Source organism: Taudactylus pleione, unplaced genomic scaffold, assembly GCF_031769625.1.
Source record: "Taudactylus pleione unplaced genomic scaffold, aTauple2 ptg000396l, whole genome shotgun sequence".
Taxonomy (NCBI): domain Eukaryota; kingdom Metazoa; phylum Chordata; class Amphibia; order Anura; family Myobatrachidae; genus Taudactylus; species Taudactylus pleione.
In genome coordinates, this window is record NW_028284797.1 from 2,395,747 (window position 1) to 2,407,857 (window position 12,111).

Sequence of the window (12,111 nt, forward strand, 5' to 3'; positions counted from 1 at the left end):
CTGCAGCCGCCGGGTACAAACAGTGGGGCAGTGCAGGCTTCCCGGCGGCTGATGCTCCTTGCAGCCGCCGGGTACAAAGAGTGGGGGCAGCGCTTGGTTCCTGGTGGCTGCTGCTCACCGCAGCTGCTGGATATTCATAATAGAGACAGGCTTGGCAGCAGCTGCTCCTCTCTACAGCCGCCGGTAACATGAGTAAGACATGAGTAAAGAGTCAGTCTTTCCAGCGGCTGGCTTGGCGTCAGGCTGCCCGATCACGGCTGGCCACAGTGATCGGGACACAGCGGGAGGAGCCATGGGTGCAGGGGGCCGGGAGGTCCTTCTAAGATTGGATGCTGCGGTTAGAGCATCTTCCCACAGTCGCCCAGTGGGCATTTCTGACTGGTCGCATCAGATGCGACCTTGTCAGGGAAAGTCCAGCCTGGTGTGGTCGCATCTGATGCAACAGTGACAGGCAAGTGGTTAATTAATGGAATCAGAAGAGTAGTCTGAAAGGGTGATACGTCCACAAATGTCCTACAATTTTGTGTTTATACCAAACTCATCACCAACTTTGTATGCATGTGTGGCCCACAAATGGATGGATCTGCCTGATTAAAACAGGATAGTGAAACATATTAAATGTTATTTTTTTTTACCATAAGACACTACACTAAACAAGAGGGCTTAAACACTTTAATGATGCTATCCCTTACACTGAAAATGATTCATGGAAAATATTTGCCCCAAGAATATAAAGGAGTTGTAAAAACACATGTTGAATAAATCAGATGCTTTGTGACAAAATGTGTGATGTAAAAGAATGCCGAGCTAGGGGACTATTTATCCACCACAGTTCTGTCATATGCATAATATACTAAATAGCAGTTAAGGAATACAAGTAAAATATGCCGACAAAACTCTATAACCTAAATACGAGCTTGCCTCTGCATGTAGGTGTTAGCGTGCCCTGTGTGTGCCTGCAGCTGTTCATCCACAGAACCAATGACACAGCTGATATGGAGTAAAAGCGGGTGTGTGCAAGTCAGACAGTTTCACATGCCTGAAGGGTGCGCGCCAGACACTGCATTGTGTCACCCGTACTTCTCCTTCAATATCCAGTGATTTGAGGCCTACACATCAGGAGTGCAAAGCAGTGACCACGAGAGCATTTCTAACAGTATCTTTCATTGCAAGCTTTTAATTGGGCATATTAATTACTGTGTCTAAAGCTGGGTGCACACCTCAACGATGTGCCGACCTGGCGAAGCAGCAATTCGATGTAATCATATAGCACATCGCCATACACACTGCGATATCTGCCGTACAACAGCATAATATATATCGTTACATGCTTAATGTAACTGCACTGTGTTGTCTGTCGCATCAAATGATGAATTGGGTGGATATGGGGGTACACACTATATGATAGTCATTGCAATCCATCGCGGATCCCAAGATCAGCTACATATCGTATATATTGTGTACCCAGCTTTACACCCAATAACTATAATTTCTTTATCGCCGCAAAAAAATAATTCACTAAAATGTATTAAGATACACTCACAGGGACAGGGGCTCCCTGTGGTGTGTACACATTCCTAATCCCTTCACTACATCTTCAGAAGCATTGTGCACTACTGCGCATGAGCGATCAGCTGACCACGCATGCACTAGTGGAGAGTCCCGGTGAGCGATCGGTACTTTTGCGACATGTAGCCAATAGGTTACAATGGGCTAACACCATCTAAAGACGGCGTTAGCTACCGGGGCCAAGCTCCGGGATGCATTGCAAAAGTAGCTAAAATGCAGCCCCAATAGAAACAAATAGGCGACATGCAGCAGATATCTCCGGTATACTTATTTGTGGATAATTGATGAACACGTCCCAGAGTCCTTTAAAACACAGATTTAACTTTCTCTATGATGTTTTTTTTTTTTTTAGAAACTTTAAATTGAAAAAAGTTTTTATTGTTGTGGTGCATACACACGGTCAGATATGTCTAATGAACGATTGAACGATTTGAATGATTTTTGCCTGTATTAAAATGAATGGAATCGTCCAAATCTGACTGCAAACACATCAGATGTCAGATATCGTTATCTGACAAACGGGAACTCGCATCATTCATCATTCATCTGACAAACATGTCAGATATGTCAGATTTTCCTTCAGATATAAACGATTTTTAAAATAGTTATCGTTTAAATCTGAAGAAAAATCTGACCGTGTGTATGCACCATTAGACTTACAAATTCTGCAAATGAAAATAAAACGTGATCATGTTTTAAGAACAGCTGCATTTAAAAGACTGAAATTGCATAGTTTCTAAAAAACGGTCCTAGATTTAACCCAGTGAGGTAACATATTTCAGAATGAAAGCTTCAAATACCCAGATCAAAAACAACCAACAAGGCACACTGTTCCCATTATACATTTTCCAATGTCACAAATCTGTGGTGCATTGCAGAACTAGATCTTGTTGAACAAGATATAACAATGCACCACAGATTTGTGACACTGGAAAATTTATAATGGGAAACGTGCCCCTGTAAGAGAGTAACTTCATTCTATTAAGCTAGGAGCTGGAAAAAGAAGAATAACTAGTATAATATAATAGGTTTAATATAACCACATCTTATGCATTTTTGCAGTTTAAACTATGTGCATTCACATCACAAGTTATCTTTGGAATTCTCAAAAAGAAAGAAAAAAAGCGTCAGACTTATTTATGCCTTGTATCCAATGCTAATGTTACTTGTACATCATGTGAGCAAATAATTTTATATATAGATTTATTTACTCCAGAAGTATTTGTATTTTATTTAGTCTTGCAATGGCTAATAAGTCCAATGTAAGTCACAGTTAGGTTAAACCAGGAAATTGGAGATCAAAAAAGAAAAATACGCTGAAGTAGGATTTCATCTACAGAGTAGACACCAGTACTCATACTAAACTTTCCCCAGAGACAGTACTAAATGACTCCATTTTATTAGGCATTAATTGATGTTTATTTACTTTTGGCTTTATTTAAGCTGCTTATAATATTTAGAATTGTTGATATGTAAAAGGTTGTCCGGTCAAGGAACACTTGGAACCCATTTCACATGTACAGATACATAAGCACAACACTCCGTAAAGTTGAATACTGTCCCAAACATAAGCAAATTAGTCTAAGACAGCTTTATACTGGAAAAAGCAGACTGTCTTATTTGCGTAATCGAATATTCTTTCATGGACTTCTGACCATCGATGATGGCGATTACTCACCAGACAGTGTAAGGCAGACGGTGAATAGATACAAAATATATGAATACAATCCCACACTAATAACAGTTTGCGCTAAACAATTATTGTTTCTTTTGGTCTTCCTACCAGAACATACATTTCAAGGTCAGAAAACCACGAAACCAGACCATCGACAAATTCAAAGGCCACATGGTCGTGCTAGAATCAGTAGAAAATATTGTTCCCTGTAGAGTCTTGTTGTTGTTTTTATTAATAGCACTTAATTCAAAGTTTGTTTTTAAGGTCTAGGACCAAATGATTGAAAAACAGCAGTGCATCAGGAATTTTCTTCCATATGATGAGAGATTATTTTGCTGAATATAGTGGTCTACACCCTATGTTATTCACACAAAGCAGGGGGTGCTCATTACGCCATTGGAATCCTTGAGATAAGGTGCATCACTGAAGCATCTTCACATCATTGTCTTCTTTAACCACTTGTGAGTACTTGTGTTGAGGACATTTCCTTTGTGATTCCAGCAGAACCACATGTGGATTCATGTGGCGGCAGCAGCAGTGTGGAAAGTGCACAGTGATGAGACCATCATAAACGAGGTAAATAGTTTGACAAGTGACTGTGTGGTAGCAGTCTTGTGCATGTGGTGGATATGTTATGGTCTTCTGGGAGGTAGAAGACAGACCTTCGATGCTTTCCCCATAAAAATTCTGAGAATTATAACAAAAAAAAAAAAAATGTAAATGTATTATTGAACATTCATCAATCAACTGTTACTTGTTTAAGCTGGCCAAACACTTTAAGATGATCTTAACAAACCATCCAACTAGTTGGCTGGTTTGTACAAAAATCTGGTAATGTATGTGAGCAATCAAAAAATCTACCATTTGTTCCCAAACACCTGAAAAACTGACAAAAATGATTGTTCAAGACAAATGGGTTACATCAAACGGATTTTACCAATTTGTCTAAATGACCATTTTTTATCTGTTTTCCAGTGTTTGGCAGCAAAACATACATAGATCATTAGACAGATAGGGGGCGATTTGTCACTTTAGACGGGGCAATATTCAATTCTTGTTCCCACTCTGGGCAACCATGATAGACCAGGTTTAGCCAATTAAAAGAACTAAACCTGTCTAAACTACTGGGCACGACACGAACCATCACACAAACAAAGATCAGCCAAAAAATTAAAACTACCTGCCTAATATTGTGTAGGTCCCTTTTGTGCCACCAAAACAACTCTGACCATTCGAGACATGGACTCTACAAGATCTCTGAAAGTGTCCTGTGGTATCTGGTATCTAATGACTTGTTAGCAGATGATCCTTTAAGTCCTATAAGTTGGGAGCGAAATGGTGCATTCATAACTTGGACTTCTTTTTCCGTAAGATCCTACAGATGCTCGATCAATTGAGATCGGAGTAATTTGGAGGCCAGGTCAATGCCGTGAACTTTTTGTCATGTTCCTCGAACCATGAAAACGTTTTGTAGTGTGGCAGGGCATGTTATACTTCTGAATGAGGCCTCTGCCATCAGGGAATACCACTGCTGTGAAGTGGGTTACTTGGTCTTCAACAATGTTTAGGTAGGTGCTACATGTCAAAATAACATCTACATGAATGCCAAAACCCAAGGTTTCCCGGCAGGACATTGCCCAGAGCATCACAAGGCCTTCATCACATAGTGCAGTGGTTTTCAAACTCATTCCTCAGGACCACACACAGGTCACCGGACAGGACTTCAGTCGCCTGGCAACGTAGCTGGTGTGCTTATGGTAGTTAGTGTAGTCCTGCACCGATCTCCTCTACATGTTTCTCCGCCTACACAAAATCGTCGGGTTCCTCCTGAGGAAGCCGCCTACACAAAATCGGCGGCTTCCTCCTAAGAAAGCCGCCGATTTTGTGTAGGCGGAGAAACACGTAGAGGAGATCGGTGCAGGACTGCAATAACTACCATAAGACGACCAGCTACGTTGTCAGACGACTGAAGTCCCGTCCGGTGACACGGATACACAGGAGCCAAGTGTAAACATCACACACAGTTTGTGCAGCTCACGGAACGCATGGGGACGCCCAGCGTATAGGGACAGCTAGCCAGCAGCAATAAGGACAATCGGGCTATAGTGTGAGTTTCACTCGTGCACACTGTTGCTTTTTCTAAACAAAAAAAAAAAAAAAAAACTATTCTGCACACTCTAACCCTGTTAACTAAATGGTCTGCAGTCTGCACCGACACTATTGACTTTCTTGATTCCAATGAGACATGATTATGGGAATGACTATCCTGAATATAAGCCTATAGCTATGTGATTAAATTGCATATGGAAACAGCACTGATTTCTATTCTAATGAGACATGAATACATGGATTAAACACTCTGAATATAAGCTCATGTGTGTGATTTAATTACACACAGTAACAGGTGCTGTTGTGACTATATTTTTTCAACAAACTTCAAGTTGCAACATCTTATCCCAAATGTAATTCTAGGTATTGCTAATATTTGATTACTGGAGGATACATTGTTTTTTTATTATATGTTATGTATTATGGGTTTTTGTTTTTACTGTGTTGATTAAAATATGTGTTTTTTCTAACAACAGTATTGGATATAGATTTGTATATTTCATTAGAAGACTATTTATGTCCCAGATCAAGTGCTTTAAGTTTTTTGTGAGTTTCTTTCTGGTAATTTATGGTTAGGGGAGATCCAGTTTCCCCTGACATTATCGGCTGCTGGTAGTAACTTGTGCTAAGAGTGAGAAGAGATTATCTCTGAGTTAAAAGGGCCTTAAGGATCAATGCCTATCTGTTGTGTTTTTTTACTTCAAGAACTGACTGTTCACTTGCTGCTTAATATATCTCACCTCATGACAGGTGCATGAGCAATATTATTCACTTCACCCGTCAGTGATTTTAATGAGATATAAATATAGATAGAGATATATATATACACACACACACTGATTTAATATGTTTTACTCCAGCACTTACCAGATTACATGAGAGTGCACGGTAATTTAATGCAGCCCTGGTTGTTGTCTTCATTGCTGTCCAGTTTTTTCATTCTGTATTGATGAATTTCACGAACCAGCGTATAAAACGCATCTTCAACACCCTGAGGAAATAAGGTGTGTGTAAACACTTTCTTAAAACGAGACTCCAGCACCAGTTTTATTTAAATTTTATTAAGTTAAAGAGAACATATTCCTATTTCTAAAAATACTCATTATTTGGAATCTCTAATGCAGGGATGGGGAACCTCAGGCCCGGGGGCCATATTAAGGCCCGCGGAATCATATGGTCTGGACCTCGGAGCCTTTTTCTGCTCGTCTCATCCAGCTAGCAGGGTACCTAGAATGGCACCCTGCAGCCAGAATCTATGCAGCAGTGCCATCTGTAGCGTTCTTAGGACGCTTCAGGCAGTCACACCACTGTCCTTACAGCTCCCTGGAGCATCCTCAGGATGCTCCGGGCATTGCTGTAATCATCGGCGATTGTGGCACCGCCCCCGTGTGACATCACACCGAGGAGACATGGCCTGCACCAGGCCCGCAAATATTATAGATTTCATAATGGCCCTCGGCAGAAAAAAGGTTCCCCACCCCAGCTCTAATGAATTACCTACTACGTATAGAGTGGTAGTTTGGCAATGTTGGTAAACCATACTATTAAGTTCTATCCTGACACTCCACTGTAAGATTGGGATTAGCAGCAAAATTAAAATTCTATGAAAGTGATTGTTTGTCAAACTTGTCACTGTTCCTATATTTGAATACACCAATTTGTACAGAAAATTTGGATACTGTTAGCAATACTTTGGATACTGTTAGCAAACAACTCATAACATTAAATTTTGAAGGCTCATCAACACAAGTGAAATACACATGTAAACTGTTGTGTATACTGTTGTGCCAATGGATATTGTGATATTTGCATCTGTATGTATCTGCTCACGTGGACTAGTCCTTACAATTCTGTGTTTATGCCCTCCAAACACACTCTCTGGGAGATGCAAGTAGGCATCCTCCCATGGTGGCACAGTGGTTAGCATTGATGCTTCACAGCATTGGCGTCATAGGTTAGATTGTGGATTGGTTACTCAGAGTTAGCAGCTCTTTCACCGATTTTTTTTATATTGCCAGGAAATCATTTTTACCAGCACCCTACAGTATCTATTCGGATTTACTCTAAAAATATACAGATGTGTCCTCATACACTTATCCTCAAAACGCCATATGGTACGAGTGAGCCAACAGGTTCCGTGTGACTTGTCTTGTGCTTATCATCAATTGTGTGTCTTTTTTGCCTGAAAATGCGTCTTAGTTGCAAATGGTGCAAGAAACCGCTTCATGAGACTGCACTGATTAATTTGATATATAACACTTGTATATATGTGTGCGTCTGAGTCTGTATACGAAATACAACAGAACTTGGCGAGAGAAAAAAAAAAAAAAAAGCATAGTCACTGCATTGTAGCACTTCTTATACAGATATACAAGTGTCGTATATATCTAATTAATCAGTGCAGTCCTGATTGCTACTAAAACATATTCAGGAGAAAAAACGCCCGGCACATTGAAATGGTTGTTTGGCGCGACTGCAACAACAGTATACGAGGACACATCTGTATGGCTAGGTTATATTACTTACTAATTACCCTAGTGTTTGTTAGGTACATAAGTTAGACTAAGCTCCAATGGTGTAGAAACCAGGGACATGCATTTAGGGTAGGCAGTAGAGGCAACGCCTCTCCTGTCATACTTCTGAGATTTGATATAAAAATGATTAGAATACTACAAAGAAGATATTTATAACTTATAAACCTCTACTTTGTTTATTGTAGTAATTTTTATAGTTAACACTCATTAGCTTTGTGGAGCTCCCTGGGACTGCAGGGAGATGAGAGATTAGGCAGCAACAGCTCAGCCTTGCTTCTGTATAGTCAGACACTGCATGCAGGGCTGGGGGTGGGGCCACACCACAGGCAGTAAGCTGCACAGAAAGAGAGTCTATAGAGGCATGCCTCTAAGTATGAGGGGCATGCCTTGAGCACTGATGGACACCTTGGATGTGTCATGTGACCAGGAAATGACTGTAGTGTTTAGAGATCGGAGCTGTCAGCAGCAGCAAGAGAAGACACAGATGCAGGTAGGAGAATCAATGGACACTGAAGCTTAGTGTAGTGAGGGGAGAGTTAGTGAGTAGAGGGCTCCCAGCACTCAGACCCATCTCCATGTCCCAGCCATTGACCTCACCACACGTCACTGGTAGAAACTAATGTGAAAGATTACATATTCTCTGTACAGTGCTGCACAATATGTAAACACAACATAATTAAAACAATAATAAATTAAATCAATCCTCCTGAAACCAAATAATTTAACATGTTGTATTTCACCCAGGAAATTAGACAGATGCAATATTAGACACACAACTAATGTGGGCCAACCTGTAGATCAGCATGCATCGATGATTCGTAGGAGAATCGGGGAAATTCTGCATGTACAAAATTCCCCAATTTGCCGATCCCAGGATTGACAAATCAGAGAAATCCAACATGTTGGAGTTCTCGGATTTCGCTGAGCCAGGCGACAGGATATCTGAGAATAGCGGCAATAAGTCAGATGTATGGGTCCCTTAACATTTTTCCTTTAAAAGGCTGATCACAAACAAACACCATTAACATATTTACAAGTCATAGTGGAGTACTGCGAGATGTCAAATCTTATGCAAAATCGGCAACATAATTTTTAGATGTAGACATGTCTATGGTAAAGAGCAAACCTGTCTTGTTTTTGCAGATGTCTCAATGAAAGGAATTCCATAACTCCTGGCCAGCTCCTGAGCTTGCTTGGTGTCTACAGTCCTTGTTGGCAGGTCGCATTTGTTACCAACAAGTACCATAGGAACATCATCAGAGTCTTTTACTCTTTTTATTTGCTCCCTAGAAAAGACAAATGGTCAATTGCAGCAATGAAATAAATACTATAGGAAAAGTTTGTAGGCAACAAACTCAATCTAGCACAGTAAATGTGTGATGCTGAAATGTCCATCAAGGCATATGCAAATTACCAGTACACACTCACCATAGTGAAAAGGTGAAGAACATTTTTTTATGTCACAAATCTTTGCTTTAAAGTGCAAAGTATATTGCATGTGTATGTGTGTGTCAACAAGAGGTCCATTGCAACTAATCAACTATTAGCTCATGAGGGGCAATTCAATTCCTAGCATTGTGCGGTAGCGTTGTCCTGCTGTGCAAAATATTAGGAATTACTCTAGCCCAGAGGTTCCCAAACGTGGTGCTCAAGGCACCCTACACAGTCCAGGTTTTAGGGATATCCATGCTTGACCAGAGGCGACTTAAGAAAATGAGCGCTCTAATATATAATATTAGCATAATAAACATATAAGACATCTAACCTTTTTAGAGTACCTCAGTCGATTTGATTTAACCATCTCTAAAACCTGAACTGTTAAAAGTGCCTTGAGGACTGCGTTACGGAACCTCTGCTGTAGTCTAACTTCGTATATATATTCCTGTGCCACACTATTTTCCTGCTCACCTCTATCAGAGATGTTGTTTGTCGCAATGAGCAGTTGTAGTGCATTTTTTCAACTAAACACAATTTTCATAACCTCTTTATTTTTTTGACGGCTTTGATAATTCATATCACAAAATGTAAAAGCCTTTTGATGAAAAAGGGGTTTTGTTCTTTTCCCCTAAAGTGTCTACATTATTTACCTGTACCCATCACTACAATTTGTGTAACTCAACAATCATCAAATTCATAAAACAATGAAAGAAAAATAGAAATATCAGTCTAACTGGGCGAATTGTAATTTTTTTAAAGCTAATATTGGTTTCATTTATTCCTATATTGGCCAGTTAATATTGAGTTATGAATAAAAGCATTTACCAAGTGTCACACGGTGCTGGGTGAGCACAGATATTGTACAGTCAGCAGTAATAATATAGCATACTTTTATAAACTTAGGTTTTAAAAATGTAAAAGAAGAACATAACTATGTATTTTCCGCTCTACGTATACACAAAATACATTTTTATAAAAATTATATTTACAGTCTGAGATTGCATAATTGAAGTCAGCCACTAATACCCTAAATACCAGAGTCTAGACCCTGCTCTGCTTTCCTGGGTTGGGGACTGAGACCTGGGAAATTCACAGGTTGATAGACCCATGTATTTCCTGGTTCAACGGTCTGAAAGGGGGCTAAGTGTTAAAAAATTTTAATGGATGTCCTCTGGATGGGCTTTTAATATAGGTTTCATTTCTTTAATTTAACTACCCTTTATTATTATCACTTACAATAAATGCTTGATTGTTAGGGAGTCCATGAGCGGTTTACAAATGACAATACAGGTAGCACTCATCTTCTGAGCATAGCTCCAAAGCCAACTTCAGTAAAATACTTTAACAACTGTGTGAAAGAATTTGAAGCACTATGTGGTTACTAAGCCTGTGTTTTCATGCCGTCACTTGTACAAGATTCCATTGAAGATGTCCTGGATGTAATTAAACAAATCTATACTGGTAAAACTATTTCGGAGGGGGGTTTGGCATATTTTGTTTCTAAAATTAGACAGTAGTTTTAGTGTAAAAATAATAAACACAACTTAACATTAGCACCTAGTGAAAGTCACCAAACTATGCAGCCTCCCCTAATTCAGGGTACCCGCATTATCTAGAATTATATATTAGTTTTCCTTTTTGTATTGCTCAGTTTTATTCTTTCACATTCCATGTGCTGTCTCCAGTATTTAGGAAAGGTAAATTAAATGTGAGCTTCCTTTGGGAGTACAAGGCTATAGCCAGGAAGTGAGCATTTTACAAGCTAGACTTACTCCAATCACACCACACCCTAAGTCCTACCATAACTTAACTGGGTACTTAAAGAAGGTCATTTTTTTAATTAACTGTGTTTTTTTTTTTAATAGACATTTTTAACAAAGAACAGTTCCGAAACATAATTAACGGTGCTGAGAGAATACATACAGATTATCAGAGCTTACAGATAGCTGGTTAATATATGGTTTGTAACACGTAAAGACACAAACGTAAATTTAAGAAAAAAAGGTTTATACAAGGGAAAATCTCCGCTACATCATTTGCTGAACCAGAGTTTGCACACATAATGAAGAGGACATATTTACCTGTACGAATTAATATCGGCAAATGATTTGCTATTGTTGATTGCAAATACACATAGGAAACCTTCCCCAGTCCGCATATACTGGTCACGCATGGCACTGTACTCCTCTTGCCCTGCAGTATCCAAGATATCCAGCAGGCAGGTCTCTCCATCAATCACCACCTGCTTCCTGTAGGAGTCCTAGTGAATAACACAATTATTATAATTATATACAGTGTCATGGACTAACAGCAGTCAAATGGCGCATGATGTATTATGGCTTTGGAGCACCCTTATGAGTTTTGTTTTCACTGTGACTTTTCCCCTTTGTCAGCATATGAAATGCTGGGAATCTATGAGCCTGTACTTACTGTTTTTCAAAGCCACCTGTGATCAGTTGCCTTGATTTGAAAACGGCAATAGTGATTAAGGCTAAAACAAGTCTGATTTAGCATGAATTACTATTGCCATTTGAAATCCATTGGTCAACGTCGCCGATTATTGGCAGCTTTGGCAAACCACTGAATAGTCAATCCAACCCTGTGTCTGTGTAGCAAAAGGACTGTCAGCCATGTATAGAATTCGAAAAGGAGATGATTGGTAGAAGAAATGCCAACAGAAATTAATTAGATGAACTATTAAAAAGATACTTAACTTGCTAGTTAAAGAAAGTGTTATGTGGGATTGCTGCTTTAATCATAATTAGTTTACATAAGTACTGCAAGTCA

General features: G+C 39.5%; 1 protein-coding gene across 3 annotated transcripts in view; it reads right to left on the reverse strand.

Annotated features, from left to right (window-relative positions):
* Window positions 1-2,946: 2,946 nt before the first annotated feature.
* NRAS (NRAS proto-oncogene, GTPase) overlaps window positions 2,947-12,111 on the reverse strand; it is a 29,834-nt gene continuing 20,669 nt past the window's right edge. For all 3 annotated transcript variants that reach the window (XM_088446305.1, XM_088446306.1, XM_088446307.1), the window contains 4 exons: window positions 11,406-11,584; window positions 9,014-9,173; window positions 6,221-6,344; window positions 2,947-3,931 (listed from right to left, as the gene is read on the reverse strand). In XM_088446305.1, the coding sequence (XP_088302431.1) occupies window positions 6,225-6,344; window positions 9,014-9,173; window positions 11,406-11,584 (459 nt within the window). In that variant the 3' untranslated portion in view covers window positions 2,947-3,931; window positions 6,221-6,224. The remainder of the gene's footprint in view (window positions 3,932-6,220; window positions 6,345-9,013; window positions 9,174-11,405; window positions 11,585-12,111) is intronic.